The sequence below is a fragment of the Ovis aries genome, chromosome 8 (assembly GCF_016772045.2).
Source record: "Ovis aries strain OAR_USU_Benz2616 breed Rambouillet chromosome 8, ARS-UI_Ramb_v3.0, whole genome shotgun sequence".
In the NCBI taxonomy this organism is placed as follows: Eukaryota; Metazoa; Chordata; class Mammalia; order Artiodactyla; family Bovidae; genus Ovis; species Ovis aries.
The window spans coordinates 7,297,755-7,325,200 of record NC_056061.1 but is presented as its reverse complement, the minus strand read 5'-3'; the positions used below and the strand labels follow the sequence as shown (position 1 = coordinate 7,325,200).

General features: G+C 37.1%; 1 protein-coding gene across 1 annotated transcript in view; it reads right to left on the bottom strand.

Annotated features, from left to right (window-relative positions):
- BCKDHB (branched chain keto acid dehydrogenase E1 subunit beta) overlaps positions 1 to 27,446 on the bottom strand; it is a 269,312-nt gene that overhangs the window by 47,609 nt on the left and 194,257 nt on the right. The window contains exon 9 of the mRNA XM_027972306.2: positions 21,910 to 21,996. Coding sequence (XP_027828107.2) covers positions 21,910 to 21,996 — 87 coding nt within the window. The remainder of the gene's footprint in view (positions 1 to 21,909; positions 21,997 to 27,446) is intronic.

Below are 27,446 nucleotides of genomic sequence, written 5' to 3'. Positions count from 1 at the left end.
GTTAGGTTTTTTAAACTCCAGTTCAGTTCAGTCGCTCAGTCATGTCCGACTCCTTGCGACCCCATGAATCGCAGCACGCCAGGCCTCCCTGTCCATCACCAACTCCCAGAGTTCACTCAGATTCACGTCCATCGAGTCAGTGATGCCATCCAGCCATCTCATCCTCTGTCGTCCACTTCTCCTCCTGCCCCCGTGCCTCCAAACATCAGAGTCTTTTCCAATGAGTCAACTCTTCGCATGAGGTGGCCAAAGTATTGGAGTTTCAGCTTTAGCATCATTCCTTCCAAAGAAATCCCAGGATTGATCTCCTTCAGAATGGACTGGTTGGATCTCCTAGCAGTCCAAGGAACTCCCAAGAGCCTTCTCCAACACCACAGTTCAAAAGCATCAATTCTTCAGCGCTCAGCCTTCTTCACAGTCCAACTCTCACATCCATACATGACCACTGGAAAAACCATAGCCTTGACTAGACGGACCTTAGTCGGCAAAGTAATGTCTCTGCTTTTGAATATGCTATCTAGGTTGGTCATAACTTTTTTTCCAAGGAGTAAGCGCCTTTTAATTTCATGGCTGCAGTCACCATCTGCAGTGATTTTGGAGCCCCCAAAAATAAAGTCTGACACTATTTCCACTGTTTCCCCATCTATTTCCCATGAAGTGATGGGACCGGATGCCATGATCTTCGTTTTCTGAATATTGAGCTTTAAGCCAACTTTTTCACTCTCCTCTTTCACTTTCATCAAGAGGCTTTTTAGTTCCTCTTCACTTTCTGCCATAAGGGTGGTGTCATCTGCATATCTGAGGTTATTGATATTTCTCCCGGCAATCTTGATTCCAGCTTGTGTTTCGTCCAGTCCAGCGTTTCTCATGATGTACTCTGCATAGAAGTTAAATAAGCAGGGTGACAATATACAGCCTTGACGTACTCCTTTTCCTATTTGGAACCAGTCTGTTGTTCCATGTCCAGTTCTAACTGTTGCTTCCTGACCTGCATACAGATTTCTCAAGAGGCAGGTCAGGTGGTCTGTATTCCCATCTCTTTCAGAATTTTCCACAGTTTCTTGTGGTCCACACAGTCAAAGGCTTTGCCACGGTCAATAAAGCAGAAATAGATGTTTTTCTGGAACTCTCTTGCTTTTTCCATGATCCACCAGATGTTGGCAATTTGATCTCTGGTTCCTTTGCCTTTTCTAAAACCAGCTTGAACATCAGGAAGTTCACGGTTCACGTATTGCTGAAGCCTGGCTTGGAGAATTTTGAGTATTACTTTACTAGCATGTGAGATGAGTGCAATTGTGCAGTAGTTTGAGCATTCTTTGGCGTTGCCTTTCTTTGGGATTGGAATGAAAACTGACCTTTTCCAGTCCTGTGGCAACTGCTGGGTTTTCCAATTTTGCTGGCATATTGAGTGTAGCACTTTGACAGCATCATCTTTTAGGATTTGAAATAGCTCAACTGGTATTCTATCACCTCCACTAGCTTTGTTCGTAGTGATGCTTTCTAAGGCCCACTTGATTTCACATTCCAGGATGTCTGGCTCTAGATGAGTGATCACACCATCGTGATTATCTGGGTTGTGAAGATCTTTTTGTACAGTTCTTCTGTGTATTCTTGCCACCTCTTCTTAATATCTTCTGCTTCTGTTAGGTCCATACCATTTCTGTCCTTTATCGAGCCCATCTTTGCATGAAATGTTCCCTTGGTATCTCTAATTTTCTTGAAAAGATCTCTAGTCTTTCCCATTCTGCTGTTTTCCTCTATTTCTTTGCACTGATTGCTGAAGAAGGCTTTCTTATCTCTTCTTGCTATTCTCTGGAACTCTGCATTCAGATGCTTATATTTTTCCTTTTCTCCTTTGCTTTTCGCCTCTCTTCTCTTCACAGCTATTTGTAAGGCCTTCCCAGACAGCCATTTTGCTTTTTTGCATTTCTTTTCCATGGGGATGGTCTTGGTCCCTGTCTCCTGTACAATGTCACGAACCTCATTCCATAGTTCATCAGGCACTCTATCTATCAGATCTAGGCCCTTAAATCTATTTCTCACTTCTACTGTATAATCATAAGGGATTTTATTTAGGTCATACCTGAATGGTCTAGCGGTTTTCCTTACTTTCTTCAATTTAAGTCTGAATTTGGTAATAAGGAGTTCATGATCTGAGCCACAGTCAGCTCCTGGTCTTGTTTTTGTTGACTGTATAGAGCTTCTCCATCTTTGGCTGCAAAGAGTATAATCTTTCTGATTTCGGTGTTGACCATCTGGTGATGTCCATGTGTAGAGTCTTCTCTTGTGTTGTTGGAAGAGGGTGTTTGCTATGACCAGTGCATTTGCTTGGCAAAACTCTATTAGTTTTTGCCCTGCTTCATTCCAGCCCTTTAAAAATGTCATACATTGGCTTTCATTGTTTCTGATTAGAAATAAGTCACCACATGTAGTGTAATTCCCTATATGTCATATTTTAGGTTTTTTTCCTCTGGCTATTCTGTACTTATCTACAGATTCTGTCTGTTTTTGAATTTCCAATCTCTCTCCTCTCCCTCAATGACAACATGATCTTTGCAACAGTATTAATGGAATGTAATTGAGGACTACTCTTATCATCATTTGAAAGAAGTAACAGCAAATACAGAAATAAAAAGAAAATCATATACTAACTTTCTGTTCAATGATTACTGAGTTGGTGATTAAAATTATAGGAAAATATGAATCATATGTGACCAAATATAGCATTTATCCAAGAAACTAAAAGAGAATTTTTTCCTAGTTACTTTCATAATTACATAATCAGCCTTGGCTATAGAAGTTCTAAATGTTATACAAAATATGGTGTCAGGAAAAAGGTAAAGAAAAAATAATAATAACATCACATCATAAGATACTGAAATCACTCATCCAGGGCATTTTTGTCCTATCTGATCAATTTTTCTATTTTTGTCTGCTCAGTAAGATATTCTGAAACTATGGTCAGAAGGACATGTTTATAGGCTGGTGTTTTTTGACCACAATTACATTCATTCAAGGAACAAAAAGATCCCTGAGGACAGAGAAGAATGAAGGGGGCAGAGAGGGCTAGAAAATAAGGAGTTAGAGTTTCACTGTGAGGGTGATGGGACACCATGGGGACAAGGGATTGCCATGATCTCATCTGCATTTTGAAAAGGCCATTCAAGCTATTCGGTAGGAAGCACTTCTGAGGAGAAAGTGATAGTTCAGAGAAGAAAGGTGGTGGTTTCCACTGATGTAACAAAGTGAAAGTGTGAGTTGCACAGCTGCCTCTGACTCTGCAACCCCATGGACTATAGCCCACCCAGCTCCTCTGTCCATGGGATTTTCCAGGCAAGAACACTGGAGTGGGTTGGCATTCTTTTCTGGAGAGGATCTTCCCGACCCAGGGATCAAACCAGGGTCTCCTGCATTGCAGGCAGGTTCTTTACCACCTGAGCCACCAGGGAAGCCTGAGGTAACAGAGGTACTAAGTTAAATGGTTGGGTTAGAGACTTGTTTTTAAGAGCTCTGCTCCACCAGTGGGACTGAATGCAGGGTGTAAGGGAAAGTCAGGCATTAATGAGGCATCCTACGAGGCTCAGATGATAAAGAATCCGCCTGAAATGCACTTTCTTTTCACTTTCCAGTTTCTGGTCTGAGGTAGCGAACACTGAGAAAACAGTAGGATTGGGTTGCGTTTTTTTTTTTTTTTTTTTGACACACTTAATAGACAGCCAAATTGAGAAAGAAGTAAGCAGCTGGAAATTTTGCAAAATGGAGAAAAGGATAAATGATAAAATTCAAATAATTCATAATATAAACCCTCTACCTAGAAAGAAATATCTGCTAATATTTTAGAATATTTCTTTTGAACCTCACTAAATGAATTTGAAAAGTAACCTTCTTTAAATGATTTTACCAGAGTGACTATAAAAAGCAATTATAACTACAGTATGCAGCAGAAATTCTCTTTGATCAGTTATTTTAGCACGATGGTTTTCCCTGAAGGATCCAATAAGAATTATCCGTCAATGAAAGTATTAACATGTGGGATAGTATCTGTCATCCCTAAAAACATTCAAGTAAGTTTTCTACTGTAGCAAACCAAGATGCTATATGAACTGACCAACAATACCAAGAGACAAATTATTTGTTAGCTATTTATCACTTAAGATTACAAATGATTACTATTTTATAAAATTTATTATCATCACATGTTTATTCATTGATCCTGTTTGCAATTAATCAGTGCAATTTGATAATTACTCTGCCTGCTGATATAACTGGCAGGCTTACTATTTTAAAGAACAAAAAGAACAAACTCAACATTGTACTGTATATAACCCTTAAGGGACTCGTGGAATCAATGAAAAGGTGACTGTTTTTAGCTTAAGTTTTAGACTGTGCAATGAAATTTTATATGCAACTGTATTATCTAAAAATGCCTTACTAGAATCACGAAAAATATCACTCCAGGAAACTTCCCTCCCTCACCAAAAAAAAAAAAAAAAAAAGGAGAGGGAGGATTGAAAGTTCTAAACATAAACATGGCCATTCAATAATCTATTAGCAATGAGGACTTCACCAACTCTTGTTTTGAGAACACAACTTCATACTTGTTCACCTGAATTTTAAAATGTGAGATCTATTTATGACACACAGTTATATTCTGCCCCTTAAACAAAAGGACACTTAGCTACTCATGTTCCCTAAACCTCTACCCCGACCTTAGTCTTCCCAATACTGTGTTACTTCAGCCACTCCATAAATGAACAAAGACCAGGAAAGGAAAACCATAACCTTCAGTCCCAGAATAATTTGTAAAAAGGCTGGGCACTTTCACAAGTATTTTGCCTGGATTTTAAGGAAAATAAATGTGTGTGTGTGTGTGTGTGTGTGTGTGTATACCCCCAAAAAGGTGCAATGCAATAAAAGTTGGTCTAAAAAAATCCTTAAGATGAAGTATAGTCTGTAGTATCACGAAACATGGGAGAATGTACTTAATACCATGTACCTTTCATCTGCAGGTATGAACTGAAGGGCATTCAGGAGAGGTACTTACACTAGCCTTATACCTATGATTAGTGTCTTTTGGAAGCAGTATTCTCATTTACCTTATTTTAAATACATACTTAAAGTATTTTATTTATTTACTCCTAAATCTCTGTTTTCTGTGAGATCTTGATCTTGCCAACAGAGTTTCTCTCATCAAGGCATTTTTCAAAAACATACTCCCCACAGTCAGTGTGCCATTGAATACATTTTTATAGAATCATTTCAGTTTTTAATAATACAATTCAATATAATGAAAAGAAAGTTTACTGAAATATGAAACATACTGAAACAGTTAGTGGATCTCTCCGGATCCTTAATTTACTGTTAAGGAACAATGAAATTTTTTTTCCCTTTGGCAATTGTTTCAAAAAGCCAAACTTGTAAAAAGACAAAAGTTGTTATTGATAGAAAAGGTCATTTATCATTCACTGATTGGTAGATCAGCCAAAAGTTTTTTTTTAAGGCACATATAATTATATTTTCATCTCCATTCTGTACATAACACAAAAAATTAAATACCTAGTTTGGGGGAATGAGACATGTTTTAAATTATTTTCAATATATTTGGTACTTGTTGACACTTTCAAGCTATTAAAGATGACAATTTGCAACACAACAAATACCAAGTCATTTAATAATTCCCAGGTAGTTTGCCAATAACTAAAAATAAATTACATGTAAGAAAAAGCAGCAGCAGCCATTAGCAAAAATAACCCACCTTAAATTTTTCTTTAACATTATACTGAAAAGAAATAGTCACTGAGCAATGAAATGGCATTCATGTTCTTGAGTTTCATTATGGTTTTTATCTCTTGGACATTTATGAGATCTAAATTTGATTTGATTTAATTTAATAAGAATACTTCTTATACAGTTCTAATTCCACTGTACTTAATGGACTTAAGATTTAATGTACTTAAGATTTAATTGTAAAATGTAGTAGGTGACGTCGTCCCATAAAGTAGCATAAATAGGTAACATCTTGGTTTTGTATCTTGGCTTGCATGAAACTAGTTTACTCCTGCTGTCCAAGGTTGAAAGATAAAGTATACAGTAACCTTTATTCCACTACCAGCTCAAGTCTTGTCTGTTCCTATGACAATCTTCCTATCCAGACAGACAACGGGAAATGAGAACTGATAAACAAAACAACTATTTTAAGAGCTGGCCCTAACGGGCCAACAGAAGTGGACCTAATTTCCCAACTCCCGGTCAGCTCCTCTCTCTCCCTGCTGCTGCTGCTGCTAAGTTGCTTCAGTCGTGTCCGACTCTGTGTGACCACATAGACGGCAGCCCACCAGGCTCCCCCGTCCCTGGGATTCTCCAGGCAAGAACACTGGAGTGGGTTGCCAGTTCCTTCTCCAATGCATAAAAGTGAAAAGTGAAAGTGAAGTCGCTTAGCCCTGTCTGACCCTTAGAGACCCCATGGACTGCAGCCTTCCAGGCTCCTCCGTCCATGGGACTTTCCAGGCAAGAGCACTGGAGTGGGGGGCCATTGCCTTCTCCGTTCTCTCTCCCTAGACTGACACAGAAGCTGGAACTCTATGGTCACTTACTGTACATACTGAGCATTTCTTTAGATAAATATACCCTAATGCAAATGCCAGCTCTATCTGATGTACAGATGACCAAGGGTTTCATGAAAATCAATGCAAATATGAAGTCACACTGAAAATGCTTGACTTGTAGATGGCACAGAAAGATCAATATGATTACAGGTCATCATTCCCCACATCTGTGACCCCCCAAAACAAAATAAATTTTCACTAACAAAATCTTCACTGATAACAAAGGTCTTTATATTTTATCTATGAAACAGTTATCATTTATATTTTATCTGTGGAACAGTTACCATTTTTAAAATGCCAGAGACAATAGCCTGTTGGCTTTACTGTTGTAAGGGAAAGGACTTTCAACAAACACTAGTATCCACCCGATAAGTCCACCTTTCCTTTCCAGTATCTCAAGGGAAGCATCTCTATTTGTGTAACCTAGAATTCTGTCCTCTCAAGAAACACTGTTTTAAGGGTATTTGTCTCCGATGAAAACAAATTTTTAGCCAGGTAGCATATGAGCCAAGGCTTCCTTCTAAAAGAACTTTTTCAATAGAAGCAACACAAAGATGATGCTAATTATAACTCTATCTCCCATTCTTAGCTGAATGCTGTCTCGGCAATGAACAAGTAATATTTTGTCTCAATTTTGAGTAATAAGGCAAGCAGTAAGAAAACTCATATTAAATGAACTTTTCAACTACTTAGCAAATTTCTTCAAATGGCATAATCAACATTTCAAAGTGGGATTTTTTTTTTTTTGGAAGAGATTTGTTCTGAAGGAAAAACAATCAGAATTGGGCTTACTCTTTGGAGAATCATTATAAAATGTTTTATGGGCTCTGCTTGTTTTTGTTCTTCTCTTGATATGTGGAAAAGACTGTCTTTCTTAATTATGTGTCATAATGATCCCCCTCATTTCAACTTTAGCAAATTATCCTCCAACACTATCCTTAAAACTACTGTTAGCTATGCTATCCTTGGAGGAAATTAACAATGTAGGCAGAAGTTTCACATATAACACCCTACTCAATGATACCACTTTAAGAAACCATCAGTAAAAAGGTGAAATCAGATATTCTTTGGTGGGAAGCACATACACACACTTTGTGTGTGTGATCAAATTTTAAAATGCTCTTCAGATGGTATTAAGTAATTCTATAATTTTTTTAATATCATTTTTGACCAACTATGTGAAAAGAAAATATATGCCTACATCCAACCTCAATCCTTTAACTTCCTCTAGTATTACAGGGCACTTCTGATTCTTGTCTAAAAGGATAGCGTAGAATTACAACTTTGCTGCAAAGATCCATGGGCTTGCTGAGACCAGCATGGAGAACACTGTCAAGAAAAGCAAAGAGAAAGAAAGGGAGGGAGGGAGGAAAGAAGGAAGAAAAGGAGAGAAAGAAGACACTGTAGTTCTCTGAAAGGCTAAGAAGATATCCAGGCAGCATCCAGACCAACAAGCGGCTTCTAGCTTCACCTGTACCTTTCATGACTCATTGTGAATATGGGTTAATCAATGTACTAGTTTTCTAAAGTACATGGATTTTATTAAAATGAACACTATTTATTAGGTGAATTGATAGCTGCATACATAATAAAACATTCCATCATAATAAAAGACTATTTTTATCAACATCTGTATAGTACTTCATTATTTTTAAGGTACCAGAATTATGTTTTTGGAACTGCCACAGCAAACCTGGTTTTAATAAAGTATAGGATGGTGTGATGTTGAAATATTATTCACAAAATACATTCAACTGGGTCTGCCGTGCACTCTGAGGTAGAAACCTATGCCCAGAAAAGTTCATGGTTAAAAAGCGAAAGCATAAATTTATTGTCAGAGTGCAGAGGCTGGAGATTCTTCCATAATGAGCTGCAAAGGTAAGACTAAATTTCAATTTTCTTAACTGTTAATACAAATTGGAATAACCATTGGTACTATTTTTAAAAGGCAAGTAGAATAAAGGAGAACAATGGTGCTAGAACATTTAAAATTACAAGCCATCTCAGGGAAAACAGATTGTCTGACTGGTCCAGAAAGCATTCAACAGTACAGGCATAGCAAGTATTTCATACCTGCATTCTAAGCTGCATATTAAGAATAAGTTCAGTAAAGAAACACAAAAATGTAGATATTTTGATGGTGAAGTAGTCCTATCAAGAGAAAGGAAATAATCAGAACTTGTTTTAAACAATGGCATAACTATAATTGTGGGTTATAAATGTAAATTTTGAAATGTTAGTCATCTCAGTGCACTTTTTAAAACACAAATAATTAGATGCTTTTAATGGTATAGACATGAATTATCATTTCACCGAGCAGTTTTGCTTAAGACAAATTGATTTATGGTGCCATCTGCAATATGAAACTATCTTTAATAGTAAACATCATTATATGATCCTTTCAAGGATTAAAAACAGAAGGTAAGTCTCCTCAAATGGATCAAGAATTAAAAATAAAATCCCTTCTTCAAAGTAATTTTAAAGAATATAATCAAATACTCAACACTTTCCCAATCAAATGTAATTTTTCAGACATTTCTGCAAATTAAAACAACCTCTTGAATGATTTCATTAATATTGATAGATTTTCTTCAAATCAAAACAATTATAAACTACATGATTTCTGTTTACAGCTTTCATTTTTGACTGCTTGTTTTGGCAGTTAAGTGTTGATTGTAACTTGTCTTAATTTTCATAAGTGTTTAGATTCAAATTGAGCAGAAAATTCATTAGCAGTAGTTAATCTCTATTTTCGTGTCTATTTTCAACTCAACTGTGTTTTGGCGAGCTGTGAACTCATTCATGGAGAGAGATGATAGGCCTTGCAACAACAAGTAAACTAATTTGAACTATACATTTAATTATTCAAATTACCAAAATAAAACAAACTTTCAACAGCAGCAACTTTACTGCCCACCAAGCGGCTGACAAAGCAGCTGAGAAATTTAGTTCTATCTCCAGAAGGCTGACCAGCTCCTGATGGTGAATACAGTGCAGATAAAGCCTGCCTAAAATTTCTTGCCTGACATAAAATGCTTCTCCGTATTTGCCGAGGACATTGTGCAAGGTGACCAAGAACACTGACCACATCATGGATACATGCTCTGCTGCATCTCATTTACAAAATTTTAAATAACCTTACTGCAGTTTGAAAAATATTAAGACAAGGCCATACTTGATAAAATTATTTTTAAAATGTGAGAAACTATTTGACAGCAATTAAGAAAATGAACTACTTTAAATCAGTTGTAATTCTTTTTGATAATACAACCAGATGTTCAAGAACTACTGCTTCCGAAGGCAGCTATAACTCTCTAGGTGCTGAAATACAATTTTAAAGGTACCAAATCACAGAAATCAGTAACTTTTTTTTTTTTTTAGTATAGCTGAGTAACGATGTCATGTTAGTTTCAGGTGTACAGTAAAGTGATTCAGTTATACATATACATGTACCTTTTCTTTTATAAATTATTTTCCCACTTGAGTTATTAGAGTGTGTTGAGCAGAGCTGCTTGTGCTATACCTGTAGGTCCTTACTGGCTAACTATTTTAAATATAGTAATGTATAAATATTAATCTCAAAACTAAATTTTAAAAGAAAGTAATGCCTTAGGTTCTGAGAACCTATGTTACTCATTAAATGGTCTGTTCATTCTATGAAGCTTCATTGGTAACTATTTAAAAGTAAGTGTTTCCTTTAGCCTCACTAGACAATTATGAGGAGGAAAAAAAGCACCAGTAGATTATTCAAAAGAAGTTACTTTCTGCCGAAAGGACAGGAAGTAGCAATGTGAAATTCTACAGCGCAGAATATCAGTGCTTATTTCAGAGGTTAACTCGACAAATACAAAGCAAATCTTTTTTTTTTTTTTTTTAAGTTTTGGGGAGGGGCGGGGAGCAGAGGACAACAAATTGGAGTGGTGATATACAAAAGGACAACACTTCGATCTAGCAGGTTTTGTAACTAGGATTTCTATACACAATGTAAGGCAGCAAGAATATCATTCTTCAAAGGAATTGTTAACAACAGCGATGCCTGGGGAGAAACAACTCATTTAAATTATTTATTGAGCACCTGCTTAGTGACAGGCAAGGTTCTTAGGCACCAGGCTTACGGGAGCAAACATGAAGCTTGCCTTCTTTGGAGGGAAGAAAGACACTAAACAAATCAACAAGACACCTGCGCACATTTCTCAGGCTACGAGGACAGGAAGATAGAGCCGTGTGATGGAGGAAGACTCTGGGTTGCGGAGCTCCTGTTGATGCGGCCTCAGGGGCCCTCTGTGGAGATGCTATTTCCAAACTGACGTCCCGGAGAATCCATATATTCCTTTAAATAATTTCTACCCCATGATTTAGGACTACATTTTTATAACATAATCTTTCAGTTGAACACATTTATTTTCAAACATTCCAGCAGAATTAATTTTTCCCATCCAGCTGGAAGATCTGTTGGTCTTAAGAGGGTTAGACAGGAGTGGTCTGGGACATCACCAAAAGGACACAACAAAACATTAACTGGAGTTTCCAAAGAAAGGGATAAAAATGTACAGGAGGTTTAGTGTAAACGCACCTTTGAATTCAAAGGGGACTACTTCTGACTGGAAAAATATTAAGGATTGTATGAGAGAAAGTGAGCACTTTATTATTACCCAGAGAGATGGAATGTGGATAATCTTTTTTTTCTGACTGGCTTACGTCCAAAAGGATTTCAAAAAGAAAGATGGCAATCCAACGTAAAGCTAATACCAAAGAAAGGAAGAAAAATCAGCAGGGGATCCAATGTTGGTATCATTACATACTATTAATGTTAGTTTCAGTACCATTGTTTAACCTGGGAAAATGAAATAATCTGAATATCCCAATATTATGCTGCTTTCACTTTTACAATGAGAGCAATGAATCAAATATACCATGCAAGTGGGGAAAGAACTAACTTGAATAATAACCAAATCTATGTGCTGGGGTTTCACTGGTTTTAAAGCTGTCCCACATCACAAACCTGAGATAAGGATTACCACTATGAATGATAAGTCCCCAAATTCAAATGTACATGATGAAGAAACCACACCAATGTGAAATATGAAATTTTAAAAATCAACTCTGTGAGCAAGCTCCGGGAGGTGGTGATGGACAGGAAAGCCTGGCGTGCTGCAATCCATGGGGTCGCAAAGAGTCGGACACGACTGAGCGACTGAGCTGATGAGCAAAGCGAGCTTTCTTATTTAAAACAATTTAGGAAGAATTAGAAGACTTACCATGTCTTGTGAGAGAGATATCTAATTATAAGAAAGCTCTTAATTACCAATACTATAAATTATGATATATGTACATAGAAAATAAATTATAAGAAAGAAAATAAAAGTAATAGGAATTTTTACTTTTATTTTTTTCCTAAGCCCGAAGGCTCAGGGGATACAGAATTCGCCAGCGTTGCAGGAGACATAGGAGATGGGGGTTTGATCCCTGGATCAGGAAGATTCTCTGGAGTAGGACATGGCAACCCACCGCAGTATTCTTGCCTGGAAAACCCCATGGACAGAGGAGCCTGGCCGGCTGCAGTCCAAAGGATTGCAGAAGAGTTGGATGTGACTAAGCGACTAAACATACATGTGTGTATATTTTTTTTCTTTTCACAAAACTGGGCAAGTAAAACACCTGTAGGCTTGCTAGTGAGTTTTTCATTATGCTACAATGGTTTTGACTATTCTTTCAATGGTTTTAATGAATCCACAATGTTCGGTATAATTCATTGAACTAGGGCTTCCCTGGTGGCTCAGTGATAAAGAATCCTCCTGCCACAGTGGGAGATACGAGTTCGATCCCTCATCTGGGAAGATTCCATGTGCCTCAAGGCAACTAAGCCCGTGAGCCACAGCTATTGAACTTGTGTTCAGAGCTTGGGAGCCGCAACTAGCAAGCGCATGTGCTGCAACTACTGAAGCCGGCGGGCCCTAGGGCCCAGGTGCTGCAACAAGAGAAGCCACTCCAGTAAGAAGCCAGCGCACTGCAAATAGAGGGTAGCCCTGCTCACGGCAACCAGAAAAGCCTGCAAGCAAGGAAGACCCAGCGCAACCAAAATAAATAAATAATTTATTCAACTATATTCCTGTTGCAATTGATAACTGCTTCCAATATTTTACTAATCAAATGCATGGCACGGAGAAGAATGTCCTTCTCCATTTCTGTGTGTAATTCTAAACTGAGGAGCTGTAGAATTCACAAGTCAGAGGGCTGATACACATCACCAAACCAATTTCCTGGAAAGAGGAAACGTCAGTTTCTACATTCACCTTGCACCATCTCAACAATAAAAACAATTTATGTTTAAGTAGTACCACTTTTATGGATAACAAAGAATAGTAATATCCCATTTTGAAATTTGCATTTTTAACTGTAATAAGTGGTGTGTAGTTTCATGTTCTAAAAATAATCTGCCTCTGACCTTCAAATACAGGGCTGTTAATTTCCTTATTGATATTTAAGAATGTTTAGCACAGTACACATATTTATCTTTTGCCATATGTTCCAACACTTCTTCAGATGTCATTCTCCTTTTAACTGTGCTTGCTTTTGTCACACAAACATTTGTAACTTTATGCAAATACTTTAATCTGTGATAATATGATTGACCCTGCTGCGTTTTAATTTTTTGCTCAAAAAATTTCTTGCCCATATCAATCAGTTATTTTCTACATTTTTCCTTTAAATTCTGTAGTTTGATTTCCTTTTCTTTTTATTTTCTACTCTATTTAATTAATTGTTATTGGAGTAAGTTGCTACACTATGTCAGTTTCTGTTGTACAGCAGAGTGAATCAACGACATGTCTACACATACCGCCTCTATTTTGGATTTCCTTCCCATTTAGTAGAGCTTGCTCCCTGTGTTATACAGTAGGTTCTCATCGGTCATCTATTTTGTACACAGCAACAGTAGCATCTACATGCCAATCCCAGTCTCCCAGTTCCTCCCACCATCCCTCCCTGGTGTCCATATGTTTGCTCTCTATGTCTGTGTCTCTATTCTGTTTTTGCAAATAAGATCATCTATACCATAGCAACTCACTTCGGTATTCTCGCCTGGAGAATCCCATGGACAGAGGAGCCTGTGGACTACAGCCCATACGGTCACGAAGAGTCAGACACGACTGAAACGCCTTAGCACACGGGCAAGCATACCACACTCCTAGATTCCACATACATGCATTAACACAGGGTATTTGTTTGAGTCATTTATAGTTTATCAGGGGAACAGAAAACGAAGGGCAGGTTTGAGAGACTGAAAACCCGATTGCTAGCTGGATAGAGGTGGAGGGAGAGGATGTGGATGGGGGAAGGAGGTTCAGGAGAACACCGAGGAAGGAATCTAATCGACAAAATGGCATCCCATGCTCAGCAAATATCATTGTGAGACTGAGCCCATTTCTAACAACTTTATCCCTCCTCTTTCACTCTAAGTCATATTTCTTGAAATAGCTGTCTCTGTTTATTTCTTCAGCATTCAATCACCAGACCACATGCATGTGCTTTTCTCAAAGTCACCAGAGTCTTCTGGTTGCCACACTCAAGGCACGACTATCGGTCTAGCTGACAACCTTGGAGGCAGTTAATGTTGTTGGCCACGTGTTCCGCGGTGAAAGTCTCCCTCCTGGTCTTCCGCAGTGGCCCGCGCCCCTTCCCTTCCTCCTCTCCGGTCACTGCATCTTACCCTCCTCTACAGCTCTCGCTCTCTGCTCAGAAGTGTTGGCAAGGACTGCTTCAGTAACTCCCCTTTTTAAGACTGTCCTTTTCCTGTGTGATCATACCATATCTATAAGACCTCAGCCAGCAACATAAGAAGATGGTCACTTAGTCCTATCCTATATGTTAGAATCTCTTTGGAGCTTCCAAGACATGCTTCCCTTCCTCATCCCAAAGCATACGACTCTAAAATGAATTCATCATCTTCCACAGGTGATATTCTTAAAGCTGTTTTCCAATGATATTCCCTGACTCAGTGAAAGGGCACCTCCATTCAAAATTTGCCCAAACTGGAAATCAAGCTAAGCCTTCCCCACCCAACTCCTCCTTAATCAGTCAGCAAGACTTTCTTTCATACTCTCCTCCTCTCTCTAAAATTCACCTTTCTCTCCAACCTCACTTCTATGTCCTTGGTTTAGAAGACCCTTAAATCTCTCATCTAAATTACCCAAATAGGTTCCTAATCAATCTCTGTGACTTCCCATCCCACCCCACCCAATGCAACCTCAACATAATATGCCAGAGGTTTTTCTAAATTGTAAATCTGTCTGTGTTAACCTCCTGCTTAAAATCCTTCAGTTACACCCCTTTGTCTTAACTAATGATAATTGTGACCATTGTTCTTTAAATTTGTATAACTTCCTTTTTGTCAGGAAGTTTATAAGGTGTACTTTACATGCATATATGCTGTATTTAAGCTGGAATTTGTATCTATGTGGCTGGTTCTGCTCTGTCATGTCTATTTCCTCTACACAAAAACAAGCTGCTTAGGATTGATTACATGTAAGATTTTCCCACTTACCTGTTGATCCTTACCTCATGCTACAAACATCACATACTACACTTCACTCATATCAAAACCATTTTAAACTCTAGAATATCAAATATTTTTCCTGCCTCCTTATTTATATTGTTCCTTCTGCCTGAATCCTCACCCATATTCACTTCTCCAAGTTAATTTAGCCATCAAGTATTTTATAATCCCCGCATAGTCTTCTGAATATTTCTCTATCCTAATATGTACCACAGTATAATTATCTGTTTAGTGTCTATTTCTTCAACTGAATGTTAACTGTCTATAAAATAAGGACTCTATTTCTTGAAAGAAAGGTCCAAATTAAGGATATGCTCAGAAGATTCAGTAAAGGCTGGCTGCAAAAATTATCATTCAGGAAATGCCTAACAGGCCACTGTGATTGAAATAGGAGGGAGGGGGACAGGGTAAAACCTTTAAAAGAATGATATAGCTATAGGATATGACAAAGACCTAGCTGGTTAGAATCAACTAGGTTCAAGATGGTGGAAGATTTGACTTCTAGTAAACCTTGAGCCTCAGTGTATGCTCACTGTAATACAATAGCATAAGGTAAGCGACATACTCACCCAGCACCATGCCAATTCTGAGACGAATCACAGAAGGCCAAAAATTGGGCAGTGGCCCAGTTCCTGGAAATCCCCGCCCTCATCCCCAAAATAATTGGAATAATCCTCCCACTCATTAGCCTATGAAATTACCCAGCCCATAAAAACTAACCCCACCATATTTCAGGCTCTCTCTCCTTCTGAGAAGGCCCACATTCTTCCTGTGGGGGTGTGTTTCTCCCAAGGCGTCTCACCTTCTAGATGGCCCATATTCTGTTCTCTCTAAATAAATCCACTTCTTACCTATGACTTTGTCTCTCACTAAATTCTTTCTGTGATGAGACATGATGAACTTCAAATTCACCAGCAACATGATCACTGTGGTACCAGAATCATAAAAGGATGTTGAGAAATAACACTGCTAACGGTTGGGGCAGATAAGGATGGTGACCTAAAGATCTTATTCCTTATAGCCAGGGAACTTCTACTGGAGGCTTTCAAACAGATGAAGGACAACCTTTGATGTGTGTGTGAAGAAAATAATGCATGGTAAAGCGATACAATGTGAGAGGCTTAGGGACAGTGATACGAAGACAATTTAATAGACCCAGAAAGAGCTGAGAGAAAGAGAATTCATTCTGAGATGAGCTGATTTCCAGAAACTGGCAGATATCCATATACTGATGTCTACTTTTTCTCCTTGTCTCATGTTAAAAATCTTTCCACATAAAACATTTTATCATACAAATTTCTTATCCTTACCAAAATCAGCATGAAGTTGGAGTTTTCAGTCTAAGGCCCCACAGGCAGAGTCAATCATGAAGGTTTCAGATTTGAAGGTTTTTAAGACTAGCCTCGCAAATGGTTGAGATCGCCCAGGGAAGAATGGGGAGAGGAAAAAGAGGGCTGATGGGAGAAGCTTGGCCACGTGTGCGCTAAGGAGCAAAGGAGAAAGAGATATGGAGGAGGCAAGGAGTGGGCAGAGCAAGGGGGAAGACCAACAGAGCGAAACACGTGCTTCACCTCTAACGGGGACGCAGCAGCTCCGCCCATAATGCATCCCCAGAAAGACTGCCTTTGGTTTATATTTATGACCACAGAAGCTGTTCACTGAACATTCAACAGGCTTCAGGGCAAAGATCCATTTTACGAAGGTCATTGCATATCTGAGTACTCTATTCTGATGCTTTGGCTCCATCTAGATAGACGTTAGTACAGAAGTACACTTTTCCTGATCGCTCTTTTTGTTGTTGGCAGATGCTTCGAATCACTCATAGAAAAAGAAGAGTAACAAGATTATGAAATTGTCGTTAACTGTTCATCCGATTACTGCCTTGACAGTTTCCTCTGATGACTCTTTATCAACACAGTAATTTTATTTGAACATGTTTTTCACAATGGTAAAAAACTCAAGACTACTTAGGATGTTTTACCTCTTCTTCAGACTGATGTTTTTAAACCAGAGGGTTGGAAATTTGGTGGTAATAATAAGTTTATAAGAAAAAATATCCTTCTGCATAATCTTTCTAACATGAAACAGTGAGAAAGACAAAATTCTTTACTTGAAAATCATGAAAGCTTCCTTTTACGTGGGCTAATGTAAACCCTATAAAAGCCCTCTCAAACTTTTAGAATATGATTACCTTAAAAATATATGTCTGTATGCACAATTTCTGGGTTCTCATCCTAAGAAATAGAGACTGCACAGAAAGGATGGAACAATGGTATGGAAATTCACCATCCTCTCCAATTGGACTCTTTATTGCAGACTTATTGCTTCCATGTGTTAAAAAAAAAAAATTCAAATCTTTAAGCAGCCCCAATCCCTAAAATTTTTGGCACTCTTATTAAGCACTAAATCCAGAGAAGAAAAAAAAAATTGTATTATTATCCCAAGCTTATCTGAGTCAAGATTTAGTTGATCATTATGGGAATGCATTAGAAATTAATAATAAAGTTGGTTTCTACAAGGCTTAAAGAAATTATACTTTCTAAAACTATTAAAATACCAGAAACTATTTAGTCTTAATATTGATAAATAATGCCTATTCCGAATACTGTATTCTAGGATATATGATACATATAAATTGGGGGAAATATTTAAATGGATGAGATTAACATATTTTTCTACACAATAAAATTTTTGTGTTTTTTTTTAAGCTGTGATTACACAAAGCTGAGGAATACAAACATCACATCAAATTAAATCATAATTTTCCAAAACAACACAATCTTCACTCAAACTCCACAATGAGGTCAATGAATTAGCTAAACTCTGTTGTCTCTGCGCTTTTCCACAAATCAGGGTACAGAATGGAACGTGTAACTCCCTAAAAGAAGCTCTCCTCCAAGTTTCGGTATGTGTCAAAGGAAAGAAGGGGAAAGTTCCCTCACCCCAAAGTGAGAACAGATGGGAATGTAAAGTTAGATGGGAAGAGACAGTGAAGCCTTGGATGACCGACCCAGAAATCATCCCCTGAGGGAGCCAGATATACCAGACCTCACTCAGCTTGTTCTGCCCTTCAGTTAACTTCCAAATTAATCCAGTAGGAATGCAAAGGAGTGCTCAGCTTTGATGGATTGGTTTTGATTTTTCTAAGCATTTACATAAATTTTATGAAGAAACTACTGAGAGATATAAGTTTCAAATGTTAGCTTTAATTAATACAAAGTACTCTCCTAAACACTTTTGTGACTTTAACATTACTCCCAACCGAGACTGGTAACAATGAATATTTACTGAAATAATAAAATAAATGGCTTTAGGAAAAAGACGCAACGGGCATGAGAAAATTTGTGTACACTGAACTCCTTGTATGATAGAAGAACCATCTGCTATAAATTGAAAAGTTATATAAATAAAATATGGACATATTTTATGTTCATTCTTTTCATATTTTATCTAGCTAAAAATCATCAGTAGGAAAGCCAGCAATACTTCCCATACTAGCAAAAAACTTCCTTTACTTGACATTCGATATTATACAACGTGATATAATTTTTCCATCAAAAAATATCAATTATAAACTTAAAGAAATATTGTCTAAAGTGCTATATTCTCTTCAAGATTTTTAATTTTTAATATGGGATATAATTCAAAATTTGAGGAAAATAGAAAATGGTGCTCTCAGTTTTGAATTTAAAACAATAGTTCTGTTGTTAATAGTTGTTCTCTCAAAATATTATATTTTTAAGAGCAAATTTCGTAAGATTAAGCATGAGCTCTTAAAGAACTACCAAATGTCTTCCGCAAAATGATGCTTGGGGAGTACATTTTGTTTGTGCTTGTTCACTTACACGTAAAATTTAAATTCGTTGATACAACGAGAATAACTCAGCATTTTAATCCTTAGTGCTCACGTGTACAGATCACTCTCATCCCTAATTTCAAACTTCTTTTCTAGGACAACAATGAAAGGTTTCTCTATGTACCTTTTCCCTGTGCCCCAGAAAATTGCTTTCAGAATCTTAACCCTGCTTTATCTTACTTGACCTTACAAAATATACACAACAAAAGGAAACAGGGAAGCATGAACTGTTCCAAGTGGTGAAAGCAGCTGCACCTCACACATAAGTGATTTCAGTTTAAACAAACCCAGGCACTGGGTAATTTGATACAGGCTTCACTTACAATAGGGAATGTGACCGATCTTCCGTAAAGAAGAGGCTCAATACGATATGCCGCATTTATTTGAATATGTGCATGAAACAATTACTGAAAAGTAGATTATATTATTCAGATTATTCTACATTTTATGCAGACATTACCACCAAATTTATTTTTTAACCCTCTCAAAGTGTTTAGCATTTCTTTTCTTTCTAGTCAACACACAAAAGCTACAACAGGCAGACTATTCAGAGATACTATGCTGATTATATTTTGCTAAAATTCACTTTCTGTCCTTTCCATTTGTACAAGTAATATCTGAATTTGGCAAAAACAACTGTGAACATTTTCTAAATCTTTTTCATATTAATAAATCCAAATTCGAATTCCCCAAAACATCAAACGAAGATCCCTCTACAGATTTTACATTGTTGCCTTAAATCATTTTGTGATTTGTTGGTAGAAAAGTTCTCACATGGGAAACAGAGAACATTTTACAATGAATCCAAAATTTCTATCTTCCTGCTGTGGCAGGAGGGGTACTCTGAATAAAGAATGTGCACTCAACATTTACTCAAGACTCCCATCCTAGACCCAAATCTTCCCTTAATTTTAAAATTGGTTCAATCACCAGCACTATGAATGACAAACACTCATCTGTTAAAGGAACACAGTTGGTTTGGCTTCAAAATTTCTCAGACCTCAGACACTCAGGATCAGTGGGCATTTTGGGAGTCTGAGTATTACAAGGTATGGGCTTTGTTTTGGTGTCTTCATATTATGATAAAAAATATGACCATATTCTGGATCATCTCTTTCACAAACTTGATCACTGATTATTATCATATAACTTCAGGATTTTGATACAGTGTTTATGACCTTGGTGTTAACTTTTTACACTGACTATATTTAGCTCATAATATGATACTCCTCAAACTAGAATTCACTGGTTTACTCTTGGAGCCCGAGAGACAATTTTCCTTCAACACAAGTCCACATATTTTTCAAGACCAGTAGACACTAGGTTAGATAATCTTTCTAATTCTTTCCACACTGAAACATATGTTATATTCTACTTCAGCTTATAACAATTAATGGAACTCAAATTTTAAAAGCCTATTTAGAGAAATCAGATTTTAGTTATAATTTCTAAATTCTATGTTCTACTTATTTTCCTTTTACCTTTAAATGATGGTGAAATTTTTGAGATAACAGTAAGATGATATTCAGTGGGCAAAATGAAACAGGCTGTCAAACAGAGGTTCCACTGGCAACAGCCAGTTCCTCTCATTCAAATGGGTTTAGTGGACCACATATTAAGTAGGGATCAGAAAATCCTAGTTTCTTTTTCCAGTTTGCCCTTGACTTGAAATGGAATCTTGGTGTTAGTGATTCATTCTTGCAAGCCTCATTTTTTTTTTCTTTCCAAAGATAGTACATTACATTACTCATGAATAAAATGCACAGTAAATACCAGGTATTCGTATTATATAATGATAAGCAATATGCTTCAAATTGTAGTCTCTATAATAAAGAAAACAAATCTACAAAACTCAAGTATTTTCTTAATTTTGTTAATGGTAATATATACAATAGGTAAAAATAACAGCATAATTTTTATCATAATTATGAATTCTTTTGATCTAGTTTTAATGCTTAAATTTGATTCATCTAATTTTAAAATATTTATAACATCGTCAATTCATATTTAAAGATATTTTATTGGTAGAAATAATCAAGGTTCATATCTCATAATTTCATATCAAAATTTTAAAACTTAAACTCTTAAAGGAATTTTCAATGTATATGTATCTCAACAATAGAATCATCTTACCACCAGTAAGGTAAAATGTTTGCCAGCTACAAAGATACTTTAAATTTAAAATTCATGCACATTTCCACTTAAAATAGAGTTATTTAATTTTTTATTTTAAAAAATTGTAAAGATAAAACATTTAAATGATCTTATTCATATATAAATATAAACGTGAATGAAAGTTTCAAGTAAAAATCCTCTAAAGAGGTCTATAGAATTTTTTCCTGATAATTGGCATCTTAACTGAATACTTTTTAAAAAGAGGCTTTTAAACCATTTCAAAAGTTTTCAATAGCATAATGTAATGCAGTTAATCAAATTAATAAATTAATCATTGACTGTAAAATTATTTGCTGAATTTAAGTTACTGACTTTTGACAGATTCTTTTTTTTTTTTGTAAGGTGAAGGCTATTAAAATCAGTCTTATAAACCATTTCCTGATAAGCTTTATCACGAAAAGTTCTATCAAAAGAGAAACATCACATTCAAATTTAAGAGTTTGCTTTTCCGGTTATCCTAGCAAACATAGCCCACATGAGTTTCTTAAGATCATTTCAAACTTCCTTCTTCCTATTACGGAATTTTTCAGCTTTTAAGATTTCTTTTTAAGAAGATGTAATCAGACCATTATCTGAAGGACAGTGAACAGGAGTCAAACGCAAAAATGTACATTTCTAAACAGTGCATACTTTTACGTATTGTGATAAGTAATTTTGTTCTTGGAATAGACATATGCAATTGCACAAATGCTTACATCAGTGCCAAAAAGTTACTCTACCTGAACCGTTGAGCTGATCTCGGAGGCAAAGCCGCCCGTCAAAGGAGCCTCGTGACTTACTAGCAGTCGCCCTGTTTTGATCACAGACTGAAAGAGAAAAGGAAGTCTGAGACTGAAGACAACTCATATTTCAAGTATACAATGGTAGTTTTAAGTAATAAAAATAGATTATTTATATCCAATAAACTATTTAAAATTAGCATTTCAATTTTATGCCAAATAAGTAGTAACTCCCTTTCAACCAGACAGTTGTTTGATTTTTGCACTGCTAAAAAAGTTTTCCATAGTTTAAAATCCTATGGCAAAAGAAAAATGAGATTTGTAATTCTATGTATGTCATTAAAAATGTACTTTTGTGCTATAAATGGAATTATTGTATTTCAAATTTTCCTGAGTATTATTTCTTTTCATCATATGACTTTAAGAATGAAAGTGTCTTTTTGTCCATTTGGGAACATATGTGCACATATATAAGTAGTCTTAGGACATTTTTGTGTGGGTGCTGAGAAGGAAAACATAAAAATAGCATGTAAAAACTGTAACAAAGGAAAAGCTCAAGCCACTAGACATTAAAGGAAACCAAGCAAGCAGAAATCAGCAGGAAAGTAAAAGGCAATTACAACTCTCTTCATTCAAGTGCACTGAAATTTGGTTAACGACCACAAGTCCATTTTAAGGTAGAAAATGTCACAGACAATAAGGACATATTCTCAACACTGGCTTAGCGTGGTGTGCATGGCATACTCTGTACAATAATAAATCAAAAAGTAGAGCTATGATATCATAGCAGGATGCCAGGGTGGCGGAAGGTTAAAAAATATTAAAATCAACAGCAAGTTACTGCTTAAAATACGTCACAAAATCACCATATTACAAAGGAGAAGTTGTAATTTCTCCTCTACATTTCCAATCAGTTGCTATCATCTTCTTTCAATTCTACATTACTGTTTTAGAAACATGAAATAAAAGCCTCCCAAACAGAAAGCTTACAGGCAGAGGTCATTTGAGTGCCCCTCACTTCACTGCGCTGTGCTCGTAACTGCAGTTTTTAGAAACTGAAGTTGACATTGTCAGACGATGGTTAGCATTATTTTTTAGTAATATTTTTTTAATTAAGATAACATACATTTTTTAGACATAATGTTATTATACACTTTATAGACTACAGTGTAGTGTAAGCATAATTTTTATACGCATTAGGAAGCCAAAACATTCATGTCACTCGCTTTATTGCGGTATTTGCTTTATTTTGGCCGTCTGGAACCGAATCCTCAATATCTCCAAGGTATGCCTGTGTATAAATTAAAAATATTTCCTTCATTCTAGGCAATTAAAGTTTAGAATTTCAAGAGCATGCAGCAGTTTCAGCCTGCAGATGTAAAACTCCAAGATATGGCCAGTAGCCACGACAAAAATAAGTTACTATATCTACTATGTAAATAGTGACTGAAGAATGTAAAATTTTATGAACACGTTAAAGAACACCATCGCCTACTAATGAAATATTAACCTTGGAACATGTTGGTTTTTGAATTTTATGACTATGATTAATTATGCCAGTGTGAAAGGCACAAATTAAATTTTAAAGCACCTGGTTAGAAATATAAAGCCAAAAATATTCCACAATCAGGAAAAAAATAAATGCATTCTCAAAGCATTTCCTAAAAAGGTGTCCTGACTTTAAAGATTGCCTATTCAATAAACCGATTTGACAATCAAACCTTTCTTAAAGCTCTGAAGCCCAGAACTCTGCCAACATAAGAGACTCTAAGAATGATACAGTCAAAATCCATCTCAGCTAGACTGTGCAACCTAGCTAGTGGGTAGAAATGAGAAACATCTATAAAAATGCTGTAATTATGTTCAAACCTCATACAACAGAGCTGGTATTTTTTATGTGAACTGAGTCTTATCCAAGATCAAATGACAAACTTGAGGATGGTCTCAAAAGGCTAATAAGCAGCCAAGGCCAGTGGCCTACCCTTCCTCTAGCCTGCAGAAGGTAGTAGGGACACTAAGCACACACACATGTACTCAAGGTAGAAGTTTCCAACCTGTGGCGTTCATGCAACATGATGCGTAAGCAGATAAACTCTGTCAACAGGGAAAAGCTAAATAAAACGAGATACATCAATACAGCAGAGTATTATACAGTCATGAAAAAAACTGAGGGCATGCAACAGTGCCTGTGATAGCTAGTTGATAAAATAAGCAAATTGCGGAAGAGCATCATCTCATTTTTCTGAAAAGCCACCACCTCATTAGTGGGGACACCAGTAAATATAGCCATATACATTGAGCCAACATGTATAAAGAGTCTAGAAGAATTTATTCCAAACTGTCAAAACTTGTTTCTCCTGCACACTGACAGTGAAGGGAGTGTGGGGGAAAAAACTTTTGCTTCTCTTTTTTACTTTCTGTGAAAAGTATATTTATGTTACTGAAAATATTCTCAATAAGTCTAAAATAAATAAAAACAAAAGGAAGGCTCTTTCAAATTGATGCTGAAGGTAACAAAAGCATGTGATGTTATAGTCATAATCTCAAAAAAATAATATTTTTATGTTATCTTAGGAGTAGCTTCAGATACAAGGGAACCCTGAGATCCCAAACTCCACCAGCAAAGAGGCAAGTGAAAACATAGGGAGTCAGCCAGTCCTGTGCCAGGCTCTGTATGACTAGCTGAATGTCAAGATCATAACCAGCCCATCTCTTGACCTTCACGCTGGATCCCAGACAAAATGGGAAATCAGATATTAGCATCAGAGAAGGTGAAGTTCTTCAACACCTCTGCAAGCATGTTACGTAAAAATGCAAGTTCTTGAATCAGGGGTTATGCTGACAGTTCTGAAAGTAATTCTAGAAATTTTTAAAACACCAAGACTTAAAGGGTAGACACAAAATGAAATGTTAACAATGCTGCGAGGCTATGGAAATTGTCAAAGCACCCGAACCACGGAGAAAGCGAAGCCACAGCAACAAGGGAGGAGTCAGAAATAATCATCAAAATCCCTAAACCACTGATTATCACAGCGGTTGCTCTGGGTTAGGCTCTGAGCCTAGTCTTTTAATTGATTTAACTGTGACTGCACCTAAATTTCATTTCTGCTTCTTAAATTCATCTAGTCCCTGAAAAGTATTGAAATGTATAAAATAAAATTACATCAAATTCTGAAAAATGCCCAAGTATAGACAAAACATTGACATTTTCAAAAAAATAACATCCATCATAAAAGGCTGAGTCTATAAACAGAATTCCAAGATTTTGTAAGGTCCATAAAGAAGGCTGAGTGCCAAAGAATTGATGCTTTCAAACTGTAGTGCTGGAGAAGACTCTTGAGAGTCCCTTGGACAGCAAGGAGATCAAATCAGCCCATCCTAAAGGAAATCAATTCTGAATATTCATTGGAAGGACTGATGCTGAAGCTGAGGCTCTAATAGTTTAGCCACCTTATGTAAAGAACCAACTCATTGGAAAAGACCCTGATGCTGAGAAAGATGGAAGGCAAAAGGAGAAGGGGGCAGCAGAGGATGAGATGGTTAGACAACATCACTGACTCAATGGACATGAATCTGAGCAAACTCTGGGAGATAGAGAAGGACAGAGGAGCTTGGAGTGCTGCAGTCCATGGGGTCACAAAGAGGCACACACGGCTTAGTGAGCGACCACTGAACAAGTATAAATTCAACTTGATATGTGCTTTTTATCATTCATAATTTAAACTTACTAAAATTTCTGACGACAGCTTCTTTTCTATTTTAGAAACTATTAACACTGTTGGTATTACAATAATGAGATCACTGCAAATATACAAAGTAAAGTGTTACTCTCTCCATGCTTGGTGATTCAACTAGACATTCTGATTAAACTACATCTTCTGTCAACTTTAACAGACATTTCATTTTCATACATTAAGGCACACTGATATCCAGCTGCTGGGAAATTTTTCTAGCCAAATTTAGCATTCTGACCTACTTAGATAGTAAAAATATGATGCCTTTCAACAGAGATAGCCATTAACCTTTTAAAAAATAAATCACTGTAGATATAAACACTAATAAGGGTTTACTATTCCCTTTCTTTAAAAAAAAAAAAGTGGTATTTCAAGTTTCAAGTTTTCTTCTGAGATAAATGTAATGCTCCACTCGAAAAAAAAATTTAAGAGTTTAAAAAAAACTTTTCAAGAGGAAAGCTAAACCTATCACAGCCAGGAAAGAGCACATAAGGCTAGATTTTCCAGTATCTGCTTCTTCAGCTTCTTGCCACTGAGACCTGTTCCAGGATCCTGGCCTCAGCCAGAGGGAGCAGTAAGGAGTTAGAGACGCTAATGGCACCAGGAAAAGCTGAGCCAATTCAAGATGAGGACCCCAAATAACATGTCAGTGTCCCCTAGGAGTCAGTTTAGTCACTAAGTCGTGTCCGACTCCTGCGACTCTGCCAGGCTCCACTGTCCATGAGATTCTCCAGCAAGAATGCTGGAGTGGGTTGCCATTCCCTTCTCCATCAGTGTTCCTTACCAGAAAACGAAAGGGCTTTCCCTGTGAGGGCTGGAGAAATTTGTCAAGAAAACTTAGAAAGCAATTCTGAAAGGCAAGGAGTGAAACAACCTACGGCCGTCAAGTCTGCCCTGGGTTTCTCCCAGAGATTCTCACTCCTTCTGTCGTCCCCTCCCCCAGGGCATCAACACGAGGGGAACTATGAGGAGCCACCAAAAGGTTAATGTTGAATGCGCAAGGACATTGCAGCTCAGACGGCAAAGAATCTGCCTGCAATGTGGGAGACCTGGGTTCGATCCCTGGGTCGCGAAGATCCTCAGGAGAAGGGAATGGCTGCTTACCCACTCCAGTATTTTTGCCTGGAATATTCCACGGACAGAGGAGCCTGGTGGGCTACAGTTCACAGGATTGCAAAGAGTCAGACACGCCTGAGCAACTAACACACACAGAGCAACTAACACACACACAACCAACAGATCACAGCACCCCTGCTCTGAAAGAACCTTCAAGATACCTTGCTCCTAGTTTGTTCCTGACTTTTCCCCATTGCCCATCTTTTGCCCAGACATCACTACTAATGGCCACAACGTCAAGCTATCTATGTGGGACATCTAGCCCAAGGCTTAGACTATGGGAGACACTCCAGGAAAGTCAACTAGCTAAAAATTCATTAAAGTAATTAAACTATATTAAGTATGTCCTTCTTTAATGTCTTGAAGCTACTGCTTTCTTAGCAAAATCTACTTTCAGATAGCACAATGGCATACTTCAGCACATCCCAGAACAGTGTCTATACAAAATAACAGACTCTAAATTGAGGACATTTTAATGGAGCTTTAACAATAAGATACCTGTAGTAATAGCCGAGTTGAGACGTTAAACTCCGTTAAAATGATTGCACAGATTTTGGCTTGCCCAAACACGGGACACATGTTTTAGTGAATGCAGCCTTTAAAGATTTTAGCACAATCCAACCGGGAAAACTGTTAAGCTGTCATTCCAGGAGAAAATGATACAGAAAGGCAGACCATTAAGCTTGC